The sequence below is a fragment of the Perna viridis genome, chromosome 6 (genome assembly GCF_037379345.1).
Source record: "Perna viridis isolate PV_CMFRI_1.1 ecotype Kerala chromosome 6, ASM3737934v1, whole genome shotgun sequence".
Lineage (NCBI taxonomy): Eukaryota > Metazoa > Mollusca > Bivalvia > Mytilida > Mytilidae > Perna > Perna viridis.
This window is the reverse complement of record NC_142450.1, coordinates 30227418-30251935: the sequence shown is the minus strand read 5'-3', so window position 1 is coordinate 30251935 and position 24518 is coordinate 30227418. Positions and strand designations below refer to the sequence as shown.

At 34.5% G+C, this 24518-nt stretch overlaps 2 protein-coding genes across 2 annotated transcripts; both read left to right on the top strand.

Moving 5' to 3' along the window:
• Nucleotides 1-1089: 1089 nt before the first annotated feature.
• On the top strand, nt 1090-5624 carry LOC148614496 (perlucin-like protein). Its single transcript, XM_088588599.1, has 5 exons — nt 1090-1213; nt 1869-1969; nt 2856-2946; nt 4984-5227; nt 5569-5624. The coding sequence occupies exons 1-5, from the start codon at nt 1177-1179 to the stop codon at nt 5576-5578; spliced, it is 483 nt and encodes a 160-aa protein (XP_088444725.1). The 5' UTR covers nt 1090-1176; the 3' UTR covers nt 5579-5624.
• Nucleotides 5625-9649: 4025 nt separating this feature from the next.
• LOC148614495 (uncharacterized) lies at nt 9650-23527 on the top strand. Its single transcript, XM_088590450.1, has 3 exons — nt 9650-9806; nt 20652-22348; nt 22406-23527. Exons 1-3 carry the CDS (start codon nt 9650-9652, stop codon nt 23498-23500), a joined length of 2949 nt encoding a protein of 982 aa, XP_088446576.1. The 3' UTR covers nt 23501-23527.
• Nucleotides 23528-24518: the final 991 nt, after the last annotated feature.

The following is a 24518-nucleotide window of genomic DNA, read 5'->3' as shown; positions in this document are numbered from 1 at the left end:
TTTAAGACTGTAAATTCTAAATGAATATCAAATGAATATCGAACGGTTGTCTTTTTCTGTTCGATATTCGTTTGATATTCGTTTCCGGTTTAGATATTGAATATAGAACGGATTTGAATATCAAACTGAATATCAAACAGGATTTTTTTGCTGTTCGATATTCGTTTGACATTCGTTTCCGGTTTATATATTGAATATAGAATGGATTTGAATATCAAACTGAATATCAAACGGTAAAATTTTACCGTTTCATATTCAGTTTGATATTGAAAAGTTTGAATGTGGAATATCGAACATCGAATATCCAACGTACTCGATCTCGGTCAATAAATAAGGGTGGTGGTCACTTAAGACGATTTTGCAAGGTAAACGTAGGGCCTAGGAGGTCTGCCCAGCGCTTGTTCTATTCCCTACACATAAGTTTTCTTTAAGAAATAAAATCCAGTCTTTACAATCTTTTTCCTAATTTTTACGATTTTTTTTCGGCTATTTTTATGAATATTTTTCATTTTTCGACGGCGGTCATGTTAAAATCGTGGCTATTCTGGATTTATTTAAATGGCGGTATACTGTCGAATTCCTTAATATACTGTAATCTAGCCAAATTTCATTTCTTAATTATTATTATTATTCGTTATTTATGAAATCATAGCGGTTGTAAAAAAACTCAGAAATTTAGACCGTTGTTTACAATTAACCCCACCCCACCTAAGTAAATACAAAATGAAGAAAACGTTTCTGATATGCGAATTTCTAAAGCCTATACGTACCATGCCAAGACAAACCGCTTTCGAATCAAACTTGAGACCCGGCTGAGAAAATAAATATATTAATGACCTCATCTGCACCATCCCGTTACCAAAGATAGTTAGTGCCTGTAGGGGGCAGACCAGAAATTTTTGGAGTATTTCTTGGCATGGTTGTATTTTTCTGAAACAACGAAAAGCACAGTTTGGATAAGAAAACACGGTAGTAGTACTTGTAATATAACTCAATAGCAAATTAGGTCATCAAGTTCTGAAAAAGCCACTATCATTGGCAAGTAGAACGCTATTAAAGGAAAGTACACCCAGACTATGATATAAGCTTCAAGAGTAGTGTAAAGTTTCTAAATTATGACCTTTCCAAATAAGTTCTTATCAGTCACACACTCGGAAACCGTCCTTACATGAGAAAATGGATTCCAAAAGTTTTCTTCTTATATTTCTGACAGGTGCGTATTTCATACTTCTTTTCAAGTGGTTAAATATCTTCAGTTCATAATACGACAGTAACTTCAGGAAAAAATTTGCTGATATCGTGATGGAGTTTTTAAATGTCAACTTTTCGATTTCATTTTCCATTATAAAAAGTAACACTTTTCCATCTCGTCCTTTTCAAATATTGTAAACTACTATCAGTATTTGCTGATCAGATGCCTGTAGAAATATAGAAAAAAATGTTGTATGTTAGAAATAAAACAGGTTGGTTATTGACCTGGTCCTCTAACTCTAAACCAAACCCATTTGCATGCTTACATTCTACTTGTGTTGCAGTTCCGTACGTTTACGGTATTTCCATTATCCCATACGAACCGACTTTCGTTTATTCTACTTCCGGTTTGTATTGTACGTTTTGTAACGAACTTCTGCCAAAAACCAACAGCGGAGAAAGGGTACTTCGCATCCCACAATGGAAAGATATTTTAAAGCACGCATATAAATTAAATATAATTTTGTTGATTTGGAAGAGCTGTTGCTTGCGTTATTTTCTTACAGAAAAAAGATTCACCAGAGAACGAATACTATTTTTTTGTATTACCACAATAACAATTAACACCAAAAATAAATTGCCTTGTTTTAAAAAAGGTTTTTTTTCTTGAACTTCAGTGGTAGTGACAGTAAAGGCAGCATGCGACTCAGGGTGGACAGAGTACAAAGGAAAATGTATTTATTTCAGCAAGGGTCATCAATGGTGGAATGAAGCCGAGGTAAAAATTGAATGGAAAAAGCGCGTTATTTCAAATCGTTATTTCGCCCACTCTAAGTCGGTGATTAAAAATGTGCGTTACTTTTAACCACCGGGCGTTGATTAAATTGGTGCGATAGTTGTCCCGCCATTTTACATTGCCGAGTTTTCTACAGATTTCATGGGAGAAGCAGATTCTTCCCCAATGTTCTCGCGGATTACAAGATTTCTCCACTCTCGATAGTTACATTTTAGATTTTACCCATTCACTGAAGCCCTTGCAATCTCCTCGAGACTGAAGGAAAATGTATATTTCTCCCATTCTAAGCCGGTGATTAAAAATACATCTTATAAATTAATGGCCGGTAATTAAATTGCCGCCATTTTACATTTTCAAAGATTTCTACAGATTTCATACGAAAAATTGATTCTCCTACAGCCTATTCCTGATATAGATTATTCTTCCACCCACTATGGTAAAACCAAGACTTGAACATGCTCGCAAGCGCGCATGTTGAAAATTCTAATTTTACCATCAATTTAAACCACTCATTACTAAATGATAACCGATATCTAATTGTCTTCAGCAGTATTAATGTATACTTTTCTGACAATAATAAGAAGTAAAGTTTATGAACTTACATTATACCGTGAGATTTTTTTTCATTTTTTTCCTGCTAAATAAAGATGCGAATCTCGTCAGTGCGGTAGACCTAGTGGAGGTCCAGAGATTTGGAAAGGAGGTTCCAGGCTATCATTTGCTCATATTTTGCCAAAATTTTGCACATAATTATCACATTTTTTCAATAAACCCAGATAACCCCTCTATATCCGTCACTGTAAGTTACCTCCGTTATGCACATTTATTGTGTTAATATTTTTAAGTAACGAGGCAAACATTTATTTAGGCAGCCTGTGAGAAGATGGGGGCTTATTTGGTAACGATTGATAGCGAAGATAAAATGAATTTCTTACAAGATTTCTTATTAGTTTTTCAAAGTAAGTATATTATAGAGATTGTGATAGAAATGGCTTGGCCTAAACGCTGTATGTTGACAAGGCCGAGATGAAAAAAAAAGAAAAACGGTAGAACAGTTTTCGTTCTCTTTCTATGTGTACCCATGGTTTCAGTTATACCTCCATTTCCTACCAAAGCCATACTTAAACCGTCTAGACTTCTCTATTTTAAGTAGATAGTAATTTGGGTACTTTTTCCCTTTTCGGTTGATTACACATAGAAGCACATCAAAAATCTATTTAAGTGGTTAAATGATATTTTAAAAAAATGCTTGATACAATTTTTGTAAAGTGAAATATAATGTTTAAGTCTGAAATTGATAAAAAAAAAGTTTCGATATCAACACAATACGTCAAGTTACGGCGTCCGGACTTGATATTCCCATTACACAAGTATGCCAGCTATATGCATGCGATATCTTGTCCCGTAAAACATGATTTTGCATGCATCAAGCTGACATAATTATTTTATTACATTTCTCTGTAGAAATTTACTAAGAGAGTCTCTCCATCGCGAATTAAAAAAAAAAAAAACAATTTTGGTATACATCTAATTTGGTCGTGTCAAGTATAGCAACTTTTTGAATATATTTGTTTTTGGATGTCCTTTTAAAGTAAGCAAATTTATGCAAATACTTAGACCAATAGATACTTAGACCAATAGATACTTAGACCAATAGATACTCTCTCTCAGATAATTTTGCAATAGATAATAGACAATAGACACTACCTTATTTGGTAAACCTCAGACACACAGGTGTACAAGAGGACATATACACACATTCAAACATAGTCACAACAAACAACTATTTATAAACCACACTCAGTACATTCACAATTGTTATACATACATACAATTACATCACAAAAAACTTTGAAATCTTTTTATGGAATGAACGAGGTCTTTGTACATTTCAGTATGACATAGCTTTAAGAAATTAATAAATTTTTGTTCAGTTGGATATTGTAAATAATAACTAGGTATATATTTTTGCCTAAGTTCTAGAATTTCTCTTTTCTGACAAATGAACAGGTAATAAAATTTATCGCCTGTTCCATTTCTATAAAATTGGCATGTTCGTTCATCTCATGGGATTCCTGACCATCTCCCGGTTTCAATAGGGATCTTCAAATTTGAGCATCTGAATTTAGAAATAAACAGTCTATCTGCTTGTTGTAAACGAAGCAGGTAATTTTTTAGGCGCTCTGCTCACAGAGAAACTGGGATGTGTGCCCCAAGTGGTGGAATGGGGTACCTCTGCGTGTTACATGCTGGGGTTGTCAGGCTATAATACAGAAAACCTGACCGCAAACCATAGTGGTGCATCGTGTTGGGAAAGATGTCACGTTCCTCGCACGTTAAAGAACCCTGCTGTGGTATTAGATAGGAGTAGGAACCTTAGCCCTCCGCTACAGGAGGCTAAATTGCCCGACCTTACCCATCCCTCCCTTTTTTAGTGGCAATCAAAATTTTTCGACCCTATTACCCTTGTTTCCCATCCCTATTTTTTTCATTTCATTATTTCATGTCCATTTATCGTCCATTTCATGTTCATCGTCTGAATATAGCTGAAATATTGCTGCTCAGACGTTAAACCCAAACAATCAATCAATCAAGCTTATTCACGACAAACAATTGATTATGTATATTATCTCTCAAACCTGTGTTTCAAAAACAAAACAAAAAACAAAAAACAAAACAAAACAAAACAAAACAAAACAAAACAAAACAAAAAACAAAAAGAAAAAAGAAAGGAAAAGAAAACAAAATATAAGTGTGAAACTCAAGGAAACATATTAGAAAGCAACAAAACATGTATACATTCGTGTAATACATATACAGACGCGCGTACACATAGAAAAGTAGCAAAAGTTGCTTTAAGACATGCGCATATAAGACCTTATTTTGAAACGAGCAATTTCATAACACTTCAGCTTTTAATTGACGCTTAAACGAGATGTGGATATGCATAAAAATACGTTATATGAAACCCCAAAATGCATGCTTTCTGGTTTTAGGTTTCCATTACAATCATTATTGGATTGGTCTGAAGGATGCTCCTATAGAGGGTCAGTGGAGATGGATTGAGACAGGTTCCAACTTAGGGGCTTACAACAAATGGGCTGATGGTCAACCAGATGGCTCCACTGACCAGAACTGTGTAACAACAGTAATAGCAAATGGAACTTCCGTTTATTGGGCAGACGCTAGATGTGAAGGCCGCGCGGGACATGGAGGAAATAACTTCATTTGTGAAAAAGCGTATGCAGATTTGTATTATTGCGTTGATCTGATAATTTACAGTCATTCACAAGCATGTTCGCCTCTTTTATATCGGAATGAAGATAGGCTTTAAAAATACTTTTATAAGCATGGTTCAATCGGAATCCGACACAAATCATTTTAAAACGTACAATATTTGAGTACTAGTGCTAATTGTTTGCGAAGCCAATCCATCTTTCTGAAACTAACATAATCGCTTTTAAACTTGAGAAAGAATATGGATTTTATCCACAATTCAATATCAATATGATACTGATGAGTTGTTTGATGGGTGATACTTACTGATATGTTGACATGTATTTTTTTTATATTTCATTTAGGTCGTCGTAAAACGGAAACGGTGACACCAAAGCAATAAAATGACCTGTGAAATCAATTTCTTTATGCAGAATATATCCCAGTGTTTACTTTATTTATATCAATACGACTCAAGAGTTTTTAAGCAATATACTCCAACAAAACATACCTTGGAATCTATTTTGACTGAATAATCAATCATTTCTTCAATACACACATTATAGCAGTGTGAAGAGAACTCAAGGATATAGCCACAATTAAGATGAAACCTAAACTGAAGAGGCAAATACGTACAAAACAAATATAGTTCATGGATGTGAGTGAACTGTAAAGTACAGATCCATTTAAATTTCAGACACTGACATTAGTAGAGGTTATTCAAAGTGAACCCACCTCCGAACAAACACTGCTTTTTTATCTTTTTTTTCTAAATATCTGAACTCAACTATAGTCACTTACATTTAGTCTGTAACAGTTACTGAATAAGAAATTATAGTGATTTCTGTGGGTTTTGACAAGCATGAATGATCTACAGTCTGAGTTTTTGTAGAATGATACCAAACAAGCCTTAATTTCTATAGCTATCGTCAAATTCTTCAACAAATTGATGGAAATCTATAATGTAGTTTGAATATAAAAACTTTATTTGAGACAAGAATATTAGTAATGGCTAATGACAATGACAAAACACATAAGACGGTAGATCAATTACAAAAGTTTGAAACGTGTCATAAATTTTTTTTTGAAATTTGGAGGTGTTAAAGTTACCATCAGACTCATTTAGAAGGCAACAGGACAAGTTCTAATTGGTCAGTTGTGTCTATCTATTGTGCCGATGCAATAATGCCAGCAGCTCGATCGTAGTTCTTGCTTTGTCTAGTCCATTTTAAATACTATTTAGCCCTAGTATACTCGAATTTCCAAAAAGTCCTTCCCATAAGTCCTTTCCATAAAACATATTAAATTTGATGGTACACAATATGAATACTAAATCTAAATAAAATGCTTCGCATTGAGCAGCTTGATGTGACCGCTGTGGTCAACTCTGAACTATGGACATAATATACAAGCTTGATACAGTTCAGATATTGGATTGGGATTAAATGTTTGATCCAGAATGAGATTCTGATATAAAATGAACCTGTTTAAAAAACTTTAAAATTTCCACTTAAATATTACCTAAATCTGACCGATTTTCATAATTAAAAAACAAACAAGAGGTTGCATGCTATGTCGTTCTAAGAAAACCCTCGTTCATCTTCGAAAGGAACAGGAAGTAGATGAGCGAGGAACCTGAAAATAGGACACATAGAAAAACGTAATATCAAATATCTAAGCATTCACTCATACAGAAATGGGGAAAAATGTTAATTTTCATTATGCACAGTCTAAAAATTACAAAGTCAATCGGTAGTCAGGAAGCCGATGAATGTAGAACCTGAAAAAAAGGGGGTACGATACAAATAATCAAGCAAAAAGATATATACCAAATATCTAAGCTTTCTCTCCGATAAAAGCTGAAAAACCAATTACAAAAAGTGTAACAGACGGACAGACTGATGGACATTGTGATTGCAATATAGCCCAAAAACAATCCAAAGAATTCCAATAGTTTCATTTTGTAAGACCACGCGGGATAATTTTTTAATATTGTGATCATATCATATTATAATAATACAATTAAATAGACAGATTTATTGAACGGTACATTTCCTTCCTGAGTACTTCTCAAGTTTTGACATAAAATACATAACAATTTGAAAAGTTTTCAATTTCATGATAGGCAGGTTAATGCCACATCTCCTCCCGCTGAATCCAACCTATGAAAATACAACGTAATAAAAAGAGAATAAGAAATGTAGGTCAAAAAACTATTACATTGAACTTTCCTATTAATATGAATTTGTTCATTATTCAGCTGGTCGTAGAAATTTGAAAAATCAAAAAAATTCTCACCACATAGTATACAATAATTATGAATATACTTACATTCAATTTAATAAAACCTATTTACAACAAATCAATAAACAGTATGCATCTATAATGAATACAGCCTGAAAATAGAGCACTTTGTGTGTTGTGCAATTCCATCAAAGCATTTTTACCATATCTCATGGACAAATATCATACTATAATTAACACAAACTTTGATACATATTTGAACATATGTTTACTTTTAACAAGTAATGACACAATTTCCAAGTTCTGAATTAGGATTGAGATAAAAAGTTTGGCATAGGATATGTCCAGAATTGATGTGGCCCCTTTTTGGCTTTTGACTGCTAATCACAACGAGTAACACAGTCCAAAATTAATCATTGTCTTCTTCTTACTGTATGGCCTCTTGCGATATAATTTCAAGGAGATCTTAAATTATAGTCAGGACATCATAAAAATGCTTATTTCAGGTCCCGGTTCGGGTCCCTCATTCTGAAATATTATTGTCCAGATAATATCAGTAATATGATTGTTCTTTGTGCCTATTTAGCCCTAATTCATGTATAAACGTTCAAGGCACAACCTCCAAAATTCAGTTCCAGAATTCGTTTGAGGTAGGGCACATTGTGATATAATTTCGTAGAAGTCTATATACAGCAACTTATTCTCGCGTTATTGGCTGCACATCATGAAAATTCCTGTTTCTGGTCCTTTTTGTCCCTTAACTCATATCTTAACCTACACTTAGATATCGATACTAATACTATTGACCAATCTATACGACAAACGAGACAACTTTTCATTTCCTATTGTCAACTTTCCTTTCATCCGTGGCAACATCTCTTCAGCACCTGTGTATGGAGTTTTCATATCACAATTCGTATACCAAAGCTTGCCGTAACTACACAGATTATTTGTATCGCGCTAGACTTCCTACAATTAGGCTTCTGGAACATGGTTATGCTGCCACAAGATTGAAGTCATCACTACAGAAATTTAATGGTCGTCATCAAGAACTCGTTGATCGTTTCGGTGTATCCATCTGCATCATGAGAACTGATTTTTTCAACTTGTCATAGTTTTCCTTTTTTATTTTTATTTGCAACTCGGTGGTTGTTTCTAGAAAAGCAGAGGATTCATACCATACCGGTGCACCTGGTCCATGCTCTCAGTTTTAGTGGAGTCCGAGTTGCTCATTTACTTTTGTTACTTTGTATGTATCGTTTTGGTTATTTTATATTCTTTGTTGTGTGTGTCTGATTTTCATGTCTGGTATTTGTCTCTTTATCATACATCTGTACATTAATAGCAAAATAAATGTATTCCTTTTTCGAAAATAATCTAAACTTGACATTTTAAAACGTTTTAAAGCTTGTGTAGGGTTTAAAAGCTCATTAGAGCTTGTGTTGTTTTATACGTACCGTCTTTACTTTTGAACTTTGAACTTTGTTGTGTAACGCAACAGTTCGCAAATCGGCTAAGATCGGCAAACTTCAAGCGCAGTTTGCAATAGGCTATATTTATTTTGTTAATATTTGCTCCAATGTAAAAAAATAGCCCCTCCTCCTTCTCCCTCGCGGACTTAAATGGTTAGTTACATAGTTTATACTTAATCATTGTACAAGTAATGAAGTCATTTGCTAAAACAGATGGTTTTGCTTTTAAAATCAACGAAAATGAAATTTTCTTTTCACTTACACGGCTTTATTCATTTTGTGCGCATTTCTATAGACAAAACAATACTTATTTAGTAAGGAGTTACAATTAGATGTCAAGCATACATTATATATTATTCATGTTTTTTTCTCGGTACAATGTATTCGGATATCTTGAATGGAACTTTTCCAGTGCATTCATGCATTATTTTTATTGTTTAGTTTAAACTTATAATAGCAAATTCACGGCTCGGGGAATTGAAATTTTCATTTTTATTGAATCTAGATAGTGATTGTATATGAAAAGTTGTTTGATATGAATACTAGACGCGTTCGAATGTAACTAATCGCGTGTTTATAGAGGAATTCATTAAAGCTGAAGCAGAAAAAAAAAATGTAATAAAAGATACTTTGATGAATAGGTTAGCAGTTAAAAATATCATTTTAACCAAAGGGCTGGAGAAACCCAAATCTAAGTGAAGTACCATAAGAAAAAAAATCTGATTAAGTCATGTCTAATGGATACTCATCTTATTCAAAAGGGAACTTTACATTTTATATGTTTTCTACCAAAAACGATGCTCCGAAGACATGGAGGAAAGGAACCGACACTGGCAGAAAGAGGGATAAAAAGAAGGATAAAGTTTTACCGAAAGTTAATGAGAAAGGTAAGTACAAATCAAAGACTGAAGTCTACACAGTCGTTAATTGTCAAATATTATATGCCACTGATTTTGGCTTGCTTTCAACGTACGAAATGGTACGAATTTTCTCTAAAATCAGGTGACTTCCGCTAGAGTTTCGGTTCCCTTGATATGATTATAACCGTAACCGTAATAACCCGAATGTTTAAAATCAAAACAACTGGTTACCAGGAAATGGGGGTAGTGTTTTCGTCCCACAAGTTTCTCTCAATTTTTTAGAGATATTTGGGTCGCTTATGATATCGACCGGGGAACAAAATAAGGAACTAGATTAAACAACTGGCAACCACTATATATAAATATATCGGGCCTCTGATAATGTATATGTCCTATATAGTTAATTGGAACGAGCTTCTGTGTCTGAATCGGAAACCGGTAATGCTCAATGCTTACCAATCATTTCATCTTCAAGCAAAAAAAAAAAACATGTAAAACACATGTGTATGCTATTTCAGAGGTAAATTTTGATCTCGTCTGAAACTAGAACTACGAAGCTATGACCGTAAACACGGCACCGATCAGCAGTTTAATGTGGAGTAGAAATATGTAATTATGCAAATAATATGCGAATGCAAAGTACTGAAAATTATAGTGCAAGAAATCGCTAACGATATTAGCGACTTATAAAAGTACATCTATTTCTCAAAGAAAGTAGGACAAGGCACCTCTTACAACGCCTAAGGTAAAACAAATTTTAGTCTAATCTTGGTAATCTTTGTCTTTTTTTATAGCCAAAAATTCCCGTTTTTTTTCAAATAGATAACCCCTGAACTCGATCGGACAAGTTCACAAACAGGCACATACAAACTTATTATCAAAATAAATGATAAACTATGTCACCATTATTTCGTGTTTGGAGACTGAAATTGTCTTCAAATAATATGGTATTTTGACAAATAACTTCTGGTCCGAGCAACAGATGATAAACAACACATAAAATATAAATAACAATGTTCATATGTATATTCGTCTATGTCCCCCACTTGAACACGATAAACGAATCCAAAATGGTAAATGTATATACATGTACAACTCTAGCTTAGACTTTGATTCACTGAAAGCTAATAATTAGATAAAAAGGAAAAACAAACAAACAAACAAACAAAACAAAACAAATAAGACAAAACAACAAAGAAGAAAAAAGGCAAGGTATGAAGTAAATTGAGAACTCAATGGATTTTTGTTCAGTTGGTGTTTGTAGACAGAATCGTATATGATCTGCACAAGTAAGCTATTGAAATGGGATGTATTAGAGATTTCCACTAATTTGACGGAACTCACCGTAAACGGACGTAACTCAACGAAACTCGCCCTAACAGCACCTTATGCGACAGACCGTGAAGGAGGAGGGGGGAATTATTTATAAATAGTGCAGATGGAAATCGTGGAACCATTCATATTTATTTCACAGTTTATAGCTTTATTAGAGATCAACATTATTATATATCACATTCTGTGCAGTCCTTTTGGTAAGCAGATAAATGCGACAGCAGGGACGGTAACATTGATTAAAAAAGGGAGGGTGGATTGGAGAAAAAGTGGGATACAAGGCTATAAATAGCTTGTTTTTCCTAATTATGCATAAAGTTAGCAGACCTTTCCACTTATAAAAGGTTTTCCAAACCCCGGACTCCTCCCGGCTCCGCCACTGCGAAAGTAATTTCAAAATGCATATTTAGTATCCATTTAGAAGGGTCTAAACGATTCCCAACGATATTAGAACTATCAAATTTGCAATGCAAATTTTGGTCGTTCCCTCCGCGGGACTCGAACTCGTACCGCTGTGACATCTATGGCAACACCGCCCCCACGAAGTCCAGCGCCCTAGACCACTATCCTACATAATGACACCTAGATGAAGTGCCCCGTACCACCATATATTGTGTTTAAGTTACAACCCTAGATTAATCCTACGAGGAGGAATGACCCGCCCAGCGAAAGCTATATTATCATATAGCCTACCTGGCCGAGTGGTCTAGGGCGCTGGTAGTACGGAACAGTTCATTTAGAAGTTGTTACGTAGGATAGAGAATTGTATTAATGATGCATGTCGCATCGTGCAGGCGGTGTTGCTATAGATGTCACAGCGCTACGAGTTCGAGTCCCGCGGAAGGAACGACAAAAATTTGCATCGCAAATTTGACAGTTCTAAAATCGTTGGGGAATCTTGCAGATCCTTCTAAAAGTATACATTATCTTTCCTGTATCAATTTGACCCGATGGAGCAGTGTAGCGAAGAGTGTCGTCACATTCTGAGACGTTTAAAACATATATATACAATATATGCATATATATGCAAAAATGTCAATATTTTCATTATTTTAATGAATATAATAATTAAAAGCTTCTGAATAATACGTATTTCTTTATATGTTTTTTTTTTGTTTTTGTCGGAATTTATGAAAAATTAGATTTTTTTAATGGGGAAGGAAAATGCATATTTCATCATAGAATATATGTAAGCTTCCCATGACATCGTATTGACATCCCCGATGTTTGATTGACAAAAACAAAAAAAAAAAACAAAACAAAAAAGAAACAAAAAAAACGCATAAATATTTTCTATGAACTTCTGCTTCGTGGTTTAGCACTCCCTGATTTAAAACAAATTAAATCACGTTTTTCATTTTAAATATATTCCCCGAAATAGCGAAGATTGCATTTTTATATAAAAAAAATACAAATTACAAAAACAAAAAACAAAAACAAACAACCAAAAAAAAAACCCAAACAAATAAACAAAAAAGATACACACACAAAAATGTACGTATATAAAAAAACCCACATTTTTAATTTTTTTTTGGAAGTGAAGAAATGTATGAAGTATGAACACTATCCAGAAGTTTTCAGCATAATGACGTATTTTACGAGTACTCCGTGATTGCGTACACATTTTTTACGCGGACGGAAGTTGTGTCCATTGAAATGAGGGTCATAGTGTGTAGCAATCTTTTTGGATGCATAATAACCATTTTGAATTCATCCCGACCATTTTGCCAATAAGTAATTACTTCATATTCTAATTCATATTGTTTTGTAAATATTTATATGGAAACAAATTAAATAACTGAGAGCATTTCACGGTTAATGTTGAAAGTCCAGATACGGTTTTGGTTATATAATGTGTTTTGGTTTTTCAAATGCATGTCATTGCAATTCATTTTATAGAGTTGTCCCATTGGTTGATTGCATTTGTTACTATCTCTAGAATGCTATTTTAAGTTACTTAAGCATTTAGTTATACAGGAAACTAAAGGACCTCCGCCATTTTCCCCAGGATTCTGACCATAAGTAAGGCCAATTTCAAAAGTGTCAATATTTCCGGAATTTTCATTGGAGTCTTTAGAAAAAACTCATACTGGTCCCAAAAATGCAAAGTTGTGAAAATTTGGATATATGATCATGAAAAGTACAATAATTTTCAACAAAATTGTTGATAATGCATTTTCCACATCTTTGGTCTATATAGAACACTGTGAGTTGAGAATTCCCATAGAAGTACATCCGCAACCATCACAGTATATGTTTTCTCTGCGTAGTGTGATTTAAGAAAAACACATTTTCTATGAGCACAAGATGGTTGGTAATATGCTTTTAGGATAAAACAACTTTTTCGCTGAAAAAAAAAAAACAATACTAAAACAGTTAACGTTATGTAGCTTATTACGACCATATTATTACATGTATGTAGTGTCCGTTACCTAACCGGTTTGACAGTCGAAAATATGACTAATCTATTATCGAAAGTAAGAAATAGCATTTTTATGATAACATTTTTACCAAAACAAATCAGGTGTTTCCCAATCAACCACAGGCGCGGATCCAAGGACTGGCGTACCGGGCGTACGCCCCCCCCCCTAAATCGGTAAGAAAAAAAAATTTCACCACAAATTTCAGCCCATAATATTGTTTGCCTTGCTTTGCACGGCATTTAATTCAATTTACGCCCCCCCCCCCCGAACTCAAATCCTGGATCCGTCCCTGAACTAAATACATGTATATCATCGATTCGTAACGTATTCAAATGACTAATTAAAAGGCTCCAAAAGGAGAACTGTGATAGTTCTTGTAATATACAGTACTGTGGGAGATCTTGTAATAACAATACCTTGACAGATCTAGAAAGAGATAGAACCGTGGCAGATCTGGTAAAATAAATACCAAGGCGGATCTAGGAAGAGATAGAACCGTGGCAAATCTCGAAATATATAGTACTGTGGCAAACCTGATAAAAACAGTACAGTGTCAAATCTAGGAAAGAACATTACCGTTACATCCCCTAGAATATACTGAGGCGAACCTGGGAATAAAGAGCACTGAGGCATATCTTGGAGTACACGGTACTATGGCAGACATTGAAATAGTAAACAGTACCGTGAAAATTCTGGGAATAAACAGTGCTGTGGCATATCTTGGAATAGACAGTACTCTGGCATATGTTGGAATACACGGTACTATGACAGACATTGAAATAGTAAACAGTATCGTGCAAACTCTGGGAATAAACAGCACTTGGTAATCTTGGAATAAACAGTGCTGTGGCATATCTTGGAATAAACAGTGCTGTGGAATATGTTGGAATACACGGTACTATGGCAGACATTGAAATAGTACACAGTACCGTGCAAATTCTGGGAATAAACAACACTTGGTAGATCTTGGAATAAACAGTGCTGTGGCATATCTTGGAATAAACAGTACTGTGGCATATCTTGGAATACACGGTACTATGGCATACATTGGAATAATAAACAGTACCGTGGCAATTCTGGGAATAAACAGTACTTGGTAGATCTTAGATTAAACAGCACTATGGCATATTTTGGAATTATAAGTACTGTGGAGTGGCAGATCTTGAAATAAACAGCACTGACGCAGATCTGGAAATAAACAGCACTGAAGCAGATCTGGAAATAAACAGTATAATGGCAGATCTTAGAATATACAGTATACCAAGGCAGATATTGAAATTAACAGTAATGTGATAGATCTTTGAATAAACGGTACGGTGTCGGATTTAGGAATAAACAGTATTGTGGCAGATCATGAAATAAACAGCACCGTAGCAGATCTTGGAAGAAATAGTACCGTGTCAGATCTTTGAATAAACAGCACTGTTGCAGATTTACGAATAAACAGTGGCGTTGTGGACCTGGGAATAACACGCATATACATGCCGAACCAAAAAAAGTCCCTGATTACACTCTGTACAACACGCATATAGCAATCACTTGGATTTCACCACGCACGGGCACGGATAAGTTAGCTTAGTGAATATTTAATTTGCCGTGTCGAAATATTGTCTAATTAGTGACTGTACAAAATTAACAACTTTCCAGTATAATAATACTTTTTAATGAGGACTTTTATTGTTCAAACCTGGATAGCCTCTGAATGCATAATGTTTTAAAAAATAACAATCACTAACGTAATGTTTCTGTCTTTGCTTTTTTAGAAATAATTAATACTTAAATTATTCACTTCAACAGGCAACAATATTACATTCACTCCCGTGAGTCAGAATACACGGTAACTCATCCGCATTACTCGGTTGATTTGGCAACCATTTCGTTCAGAAAGGAGGGGGCTTGAATATTTGGTAGGTTCAGAATATTTATTATTGATATTTTGTGCACCAGAATACTGTATTAATTTTCAACCATCGTAGCAAGATAATTTATTTCCATTTTACTGTATGAAGTAACTGGACTTGAGGTGAGAAAATTTATTTTCTAGGAGGTGTACAATATATGTCAGAATGTTTCTTGTCAACTTTTCCAAAGCCGGAACACTTACTTTTAGAAACTGCCAGCCCCTCAGAATCAAATGGTCGTCCACTAACAGCCTCATCGATGGTCAAAGAGCCGATGGCGCTCAACCTCGAAAGTCATGAAATATTTATAAGTATTTCAAAAACATGGTAATTTGTTTTTTTTTCTGTATTTCCAAAACAGATTAATTATTTACAACGGGATCAACGCTTTCATTCTACTACAACCACACATCCACACTATACGTGATGATTCTCAATTTCTTTTAAATTTTATTTCCATTTTTTTGTTTCGTATTATTTCGTTTTTATTTTTTTCTCATTGTGTAAGGGTTGGGCTTAAGGCTATCGTTTACTGATTTTTCTGAAGTTTTACACAAGTTTAATAACATTCTCCAGTAAAATGGAGACGGTTAAACCCGGAAACCCTCTTCCTGAATCTGTATTTCATCCGCCCTGAAAAATCTAGCTCCCTAATCGGACACTTTTGAAGCTATCTTCCTCTTTGAATAAGTTTACAGAAGGACTTAAGTAACACTCCAGCTAAGGATCATGCAAAATGTGATTCATAGGTAAAAAGCCTACATATTTTTATTTTTGATATTTTGTTTGAAATGTCATAGTAAAAAGAAATAAACATGTGGTTTTTCATATAACCCGTGCTCTTAGGAGATAAAATTTACATAGAATGCACTGTAGATTTCAAAATTAAGGTAGATAACTCTGTAAATGGCGCTCAAATACAATAGAATCTACTGTATTTTCAATATCAAGTATCTCCGAAGAGCAGACAGATTTGAATGAATAATTACACATTTCATAGTATAGACCCATAAAACAACTTAATTACAAAAATAAAAATATGTAGCCTTTTTTGGGGTGTATCGCATTTTTCAGATTTTGCATGATTCTACAAAGACAGCTGCTTAAGTACGCCACTCGACAATTACAACAAAAATCAATGAGAAACTTCACAGGCCATATCACACAACCATGAAAAATGATGATGTTAAATTTATATTTAATAGAGTTGTGTTGACAAAGGGATGAGTGAATGTTCTTATAATAGAGTGTTAGAAACCAACATTAACACATGCCTCTATGTAATCAATATTGTTCACTGTCTGTCTCTTTAAAATATGAATAGACGAAAAAGTTAGTAAAATACCCCATTCATCGGTTCATTTAAAATGTATTGCAGTATAAAATATGCATACCTTTCTTGTTTATTTTTACTCAACTTTAGAAGTTAATCATGCAGACAAAGGCATTACATGATTATGTGGGTTATTATAGTTCATTGTATCGAAAAAAAATATTGATGTGAGAACGTTAAACTTTTCTGCAAGAGTATGATTCCTTATCAACAGCCATGTTTACTTGCGGTCCATATTTCAATATGAGAACAATCAACTCGGATACACTTCAGCTTATCTAAGCTTTGTAATAAGCTTAACTGACGTCACTTTTATATGTTTTTGTTCATCTAAACAACCCTTGGTCTACTGATCAACATTCTCTTAGTTCTTGTTGCAACTACCGCCATGTTCACCGGTTCTTTTCAGTTTCTTTCCTGGTAAAGTCCATCACATTCACTTCAACTCTGTCAATTTTCTCTCGGTTATCTCTCCGTCTTATATTTTTCTTTCTTTTTCCATCTGGTGGACAAAGCAATATGAGCCCAATTCTGAAAGAAATTATAAAAAATGACACCTTCCTCCATTCTCCTTAAATGTATAATTTTCCCTTTCCATTGTTTTGGGTGGGATTATCAAAACAGCGACTTTCGTAACATTCGTAACAGCAATAACAGCGACAAAACATCTGCAAATCAGCGTCGTGTAGCTGTACATGTATCGTTCAATTTTAGAGTGCAATTAAATGTTATACATGTATCGTTCAATTTTATATATGTACCTCTTCCGTTAGCCTTTCTTGAATACATTCCCTCTTCAATCATACCAACGGGTGGTAGGAGAAGAAATTTTAGTAGGATATAAAATACATGTACAAATGTGGGATCTAGTTTAAATCAATTTTATTCAGGTCATTAATAAACGAACTCTCAATGGATATTCTAGATATACTGGTTCAGTTATGTTAAATATAAGTTTCAGATTGCTGATCATGACCAAATAATTTTCTTTTATTATTTGACTAATTCTTTAATGTAGTCGATATAAAACTACATGTAATTAGAAATGGTCAGTCAAGAGTGGATTTAAAATTGTGTAAAGCATTTCTTTTTCCAACTTTGATCTCATTATTTTAAATCCTAATCTCATATGCCTGTTTTTTCATTAGTGGTATTGTTCGATAGTTTCTCAAAACCCTTACTGAACATGCCGCTATTTTAATGGTCACTATTATAATGAAGTCCAGCGCCCTAGACCACTCGTTGGGAATTTTTCAGACCTTTCTATACGTTTACATATCTTCCCTGTATCAATTTGATCCGATGGAGCAGTGAAGCGAATAGAGTCGTCACATTCTGAGACGTTTGTATAATATTGATTTGTTGTAACATGTATCATTAATTTGATCCTCTATCCTACATAATAACATCTAAATGAACTGTCCCGTACTACCATACATCGTGTACTAAGTTACAGCCCTAGATTAATTCTACGAGGAGGAATGACCCGGCCAGCGAAAGCTATATTTTTATATAGCGTAGCTGGTCGAGTGGTCTAGGGCGCTGGACTTTGTTCAGGCGGTGTTGCCATAGATGTCACGGCGGTACGAGTTCGAGTCCCGCGGAGGGAACGACCATAGTTTTGCATCGCAAATTTGACAGTTCTAACATCGTTGGGAATTTTTCAGACCTTTCTATACGTTTACACATCTTCCCTGCATCAATTTGATAAGATGGAGCAGTGTAGCGAATAGAATCGTCACATTCTGAGACGTTTATATATATATATATTTATTTATTTATTTTATTGTAGTGTATTGACATCTTTATCGGTATCGTTGTACAATCCTTTAGACATATAATTTTTTTTGTTTGTGCTGCATGGTCATGACTGGACGATCCGATACCCATTAAGTTTGCTGGTTGGCAGATTCCTTTAGATTTTATATATATGTATATGTGTGTGTGTGTGTGTCAGAAAACATGTTTTCGACTTGTCGTTAAAAAAATTAATTGCCGAAGGCAAAAAAAATGTCTGTGTCGGAAAAAATCTATAGCCTCCTCCTCCAGAAATCAAACGGTTGTTGACGTTTACGTTCATCATTTAATGTACTAGATGCACCACATTGTAGAGGCAAAACAAAAAAAAAGTATACCTCAAGCGCGTACCCTACCGGTACACCTGGTCCATGCTTCAAGTGTTTACTGGAGTCCGATTTGTTAATTATTTTACTTTTGTCACTTTGTATGTATCGTTTTCGTTATTTTGAGTTCTTTGTTGTGGTTGTCTGTTTTTCATGTCTGGTCTTTGTCCCTGGATTACATTTTCTTTTATATCCGCTAGAATCTTGGTTCCCTTGATTACTCTTTTAAAGATCTTGTTCCTCGATAAGTTTCCACCGTTTGTCCCGAAGAATTAATGTCATTCAAATTATATAAGCTTTGTTTGGAGGGGGTCTTTATTTCCCCTGTTTAAATTTAAGAAAATTCCACGAAAACTTTATTTTCATTATTTCTGCCCTATTTGTATTTTTCAGCAATTAAATTCGCCGGTCTGATATGGAGACAAACATACTAAAACTGAAACGTGTCATACATGTACAACCAAAGTGTTTAATCAAATCTACTCATCTGATCATGTCAATCTGTCGATTTCAATCAGTCGGCTGTCTTTGAATCAATCAATTTCAAAGAAGTTAGCAGGTCAACGCCTAATTAAAATCAAATTAAGACAAGTACTCATTATAAAAATCTGTCGTTTTGAGACGCTTGATTTTATATAAATCCAACAAATCTTAATTTCTGAATATTTTTAACAACGGTATGTCTACACCAAGAAGTCCACAGATTATTATACTTTGTTTATCACTCGTCGTCCTTATTCATGGAGATTCTTCACAGCATCAAAATGAAACAGGTAGGAATTTTGATAATTAATAATGAATAACTTAACGTGTAATAAAAGTATTTTAGACTACAGAAATTTTGTAAAGTACTGCTTTTGTCTTTGTATTTGTCATTATAACGAGAATGGACATGATAAATAAGTCAAAGAGACAACAAAAACTCAATGAACGACGAAGATACTTATTATTCGAATATTATTCATTTTAGGGCTGTGAAAGGCTACAGTCTATAACAATTTCTTAATGAATTTGTTATGCTCTTTCTGTTTGTTATTCCAGTTTTCTGAATCTTGCACCTTTACATTATTTATCATTTCTGTTCATGCATATTAAATAAAAATAAGTACTATCTTAAAAAAAAGATGGCCGACGCAGTAGAATTTTATTCTTTTTACTTTCAATTTTCTACAGTAACACATGAAACGCAATTTTAATTTTCGATACAATTTTTTCGAACGCCACTAAGTTATCAGTATTTGGCCAATCGAGAAACAGAATTGCAATCAGATGACTTGCGTTTCAATGGAAGAGCGTCTCTAAGGTCAAAGGGTAAAAAGCGAAACTAGACCGACTGCGTCGTAAAAACACCAATAAGCGGACATATTTCGCTGTTTTAAGTCAAGATGTCATCGTGTTTTACCACTGTTCTCTAAACGATGTGCACTTTTCAGAAATCATTATAAAAATTCATTATCCATTCATTATTTATTATTCGTTATTTCAATGTAGATTATATAGTACTGTATTGTGTACATATTCCCGATTGAAGGCTCTTATTGAATCGGGTGAACAAATTAAATCGGTTTGGCTTTCAATTTCATATACATTTATGTAACATCTCAATCATTTCGTAGGAATTTTAACCAATCTTGTTTGTTATAATTTGTACACCTTTGTAATGGAGATAAAAAAAGTTAAATAAAAGAGCAAAAAGAAGCATTAAGTTTGTATCATACATGCACATGTTGTATTTAACGAATTATACCTTTTTTCTTCAGATGTTGACCAATCTAACAGCACTGAGTCATGTACCCTAAAGTTAACTCATGACAAATACATTAAGAGGTTAAGCCAAACAGCACAGATTCTTTACATAACTTTAGAGTTTCAAAATGGCTCCAAGATCCCAGACACTGTCCGTTTCAATAGTTCGATTTTCCAGCCACTCAGATGGAAGCGCACGTCAGGGAACGAAGGCAAGGGAATTCTACAACTTCGACCTAACTATGATATTCTTTCTTTGAGCTTTCTATCGTTTAAAACGGCAGAGGAAATAGTAGCAGTGGAGGATAGTCCTCGGAGGTGTATAGAGAAGGCTAGTGCCGGTAAATACGAGTTGATAATCTTGAACTTTCTCATGAAATACACTCACGACAAGGAGAACGACGAAATTTGTAACATGCATATCATGAACGACGATGGGTTTGCAGAGTTCTACCACCGTTGTTGTAAACTAAATGAAGACAAACAGTTAGAATGCGAATCTGTTATTAAAAACGACTGGATTAGAGGAATAGACTATTGTACTTATATCGTCATCCTTCTATTCTTTCTTTACTGTCCACTGTTGATCCCGAAGTCGTTTCATGAAACCATAAAACCGACAGTATTTGAATATTCTCCCAAAGATGAAACTGTACCACTTTGCATATTAAAAGAAGGAGAATACAAGATCTACACGCAATATTCAGCAGTAAGTGACTCTTTGAGTTTCGCATCTCAACCTAAGTACAAAAGTGCTATTGAATGCTTCCCTGCTGCCGCGAATTCAATAAGAGATATGATCAACTTTAATGAATGTGCCTTTAACGAAAAATTTGATATGATCGGCAAGAACACGTTTGCTAGCAAAGTACATTTAGCCGTACCATGTGATGATATTATATCGTCTTGTGAAGTTCCTACTGGACTATTTACATCGTTCTATGAGGCAGTCTTTCAATGCAAGATTAGAAAAAACGCGGAAGTTAGTGATTGTTGCAGTGCTAATGTTTTTCATATCTTTGGTGATAGTTTACACCTTCAATGGTGGATATTACTAAGAGTATTTGTAAAAGCAATACTGGCTGTTCTAATTTGTGTTCCTTGGGTGATTCGCATACTTACATTTTACCTTTATGAACTACCGATAAGAGAAAAAAGACATGCTGCTGCTTACACGAAAGGACTATCCATTCCTTTACACATTAACTTGATCTACTTTCTGACTCCTATTCACATAGTGTTCATCGTTTCTTATGCAGTAGTTGTCTTCGGATATTTAGTGTTCGAAATCACCGATAGATCATCGTCTTGTATAAGCCTAAAGAAACTGGTTAAAAATTTCCTGAATTATGACGGACATAAAAATGTACCAACGTTTAAGATCACGATTGGCGTTTTCCTTAAGCCATTTAAAAGATTTGGAATTTTGGGACTTATTGTTTGTCCGTTTTACTGGATACCAATGATACCAGTATTACTGGTTGTGACGTCATACTGCCTTTTCCCGTCTGCTCGTTTGTTGGTTCATTTCATCGGTGAATTTGTTGAAACTGTAGCAAAAGTATGCATCCCCCAAAAAGCTCGTAGGAAATGTTGCCAAAATATGCCAAAAGACATTCGTAGCTTCGTAAGCATGATCACATGTGGTTCTATAAAAGATGCCAGTGATGACGTGGAGACTCAGAGTACATCAGACGCTAAAAGTGTACAAATATCAGAAAAAATCACATGTGGTGAGAGACTGTTGAAACAGCGCCTTTCATTAAACCTATTACTAATGTTATTTGTGCTATTGGCTGTTTCCTCACTAGTATTGTTGGTGATCGAATGCGTTATATTTCTAATACAGATAGCTGTTTACACCCTGATTGGACTGATTTTGAATTCTTCACACGCTATGCAGTACATATCAGCGATTTCTTTGTGCCTGTTGTATTACAGGAACTGTTTTGGCAGAATCAATGACATTTATCTTGCATACAATAAAGCCGTCCATCAAATTTTGTACAAAGCCTTCAGGAGCACCATTAACCCAGTAGCGGCACAGGAAAAACAGTTTCAGAGAAGCACTGCATTTAAAGCAACTCTCCAGCGGGAAAATTGCGTGGATCACAATGACCTTTACGTAGGGGTTGTAGACGAGAATAGCATAGATATAGAGGTGTGTCCCAGAATAATTGAGCCTATGAAAGGATTACCACTTAGTGATAGGAAAGTAAAATTTTCGTCTCAAGGCATCATAATGTTTTTAGACAGAGATGATACTTTCTACATATCAAAGAAATTTTTCTTCGAGGTGTGTGAAATAGACGATATAGGGCCTGGACCACTTTCAGAGAACATTATTAAAGCTTTTAAACGGTTTATGGCGTTAGTGATTTTCTTGTTGTTTGTTTTCCTCGTGGTGATGGGATTCGGAGATGCCAATGATGTGTCGTTCACAAACCAGCTTCTTGCGACTGTTGCTGGAGGATTTGTTCCGTGGCTACTGATGAAAACCAACATTCTATTCAATGAGAAAAAAGGACTAGATGTTGGTGAATTGGTTAAGAAATATTTTGATGGACATGACGAACCACAGCCTACAACCTCGGACGACAACTCATACAGTTTCTTGACTGATCAGAACAGTAAAATCAACATAGGAAATCGCTTTAGAAACAGTTTTGAATCGATATTAAGTAAACAAAGGAGTATATTCAAAGTTGATGACATTGACATTAAGCCATCGAAGCAAACGGGAGGTTTTGCTCAACAATTGCATATGATGGAGAGATATAACCCAAAGATGACAGAAAACCGACCATTAGCAAAACCAGTGATAAAAATTGACCACGTGACTGAGGGTGATAGTCTACTATAACCAGTCTGTGTAAAAAACACATATTGAAAAAGTAATTCTATGAAATTGTTATCATTTTTAGTTGTATTTAATGAGTAAGAGAATTAGTTATTAGTAAAAATAACTCCCGAGGAATAGCTAAACTTATCAATTCGTTACAAATACTGGCTACCAATCAACCATGAAAATTCAAAACACACACACCAAAATTAGCAATCTGAAAAAACGAATATTCAAAGGACGGTTAACATGTTACTTAGTTAGAAATACATGATTCAAGACAGACACGCTCGGTATCCAGACTTTGATTTCAGCCCCCACAGTCTTGTTGAAACATTTGCACTGCAACCGATAAAAAGATACTAAGTGATTAAATAAATTTTAATAATATGCAGTAATTAACAAGTATAGATTTATGAAGGTTTAAAGGGTTTCAGTGATAAGATGTTTAGCTCCTCCTTTGTCCGTGAGTGCCGAGAGAGAGAGAGAGAGAGAGAGAGAGAGAGAGAGAGAGAGAGAGAGAGAGAAACTAGCCAAATAGAATAATTATGAGATGTCACTGTATATGGACCACCCATATTTCATGAAGGAATCTAGACGACAAAAATAGCAGGACAGACTGACATTGGAATTGACACAAGAACAGTGAAATCGATTTTTATCAATTTAGGTCGAAGATCAGAATTGATTAGCAGTCGCCAGAGCCTTAGATTTGTAAAGCCTGATAGCATGATCGAAAATCAGAATTGACATAGCAGTCGCAAGAGCCTGTTAGATTTGTAAAGCCTGATCGCATTTGCGATTATCTTACATTACCGCAGGAAAATAATCCCATCGGCATACCCCGTTAAAGTTCAAATGCAGATAGTTAGGTCCACGTTGTATGTATTTTTAATATATTAAATTCAATTCTATGTTATTTACGCCAATAAACAAATCCAATAAACAACGTTTACTGCGAACTTAATATGCTGAATAATTTTGTTTGTATTAAAAACGATCCAATTAAAAATAAAATAGTTGAGACCAACCTCTTATC

Coding starts and splice junctions, on each gene's coding strand:
- LOC148614496 (XM_088588599.1), top strand. CDS start 1,177: ATGGATTCCAAAAGTTTTCTTCTTATATTTCTGACAG. Junction 1,970..2,855: donor AATGGTGGAATGAAGCCGAG/GTAAAAATTGAA, acceptor ACATTTATTTAG/GCAGCCTGTGAGAAGATGGG. Junction 2,947..4,983: donor TTTCTTATTAGTTTTTCAAA/GTAAGTATATTA, acceptor TTCTGGTTTTAG/GTTTCCATTACAATCATTAT.
- LOC148614495 (XM_088590450.1), top strand. CDS start 9,650: ATGTCTAATGGATACTCATCTTATTCAAAAGGGAACTTTACATTTTAT. Junction 9,807..20,651: donor ACCGAAAGTTAATGAGAAAG/GTAAGTACAAAT, acceptor TTTTTTCTTCAG/ATGTTGACCAATCTAACAGC. Junction 22,349..22,405: donor CAGACGCTAAAAGTGTACAA/ATATCAGAAAAA, acceptor CTTTCATTAAAC/CTATTACTAATGTTATTTGT.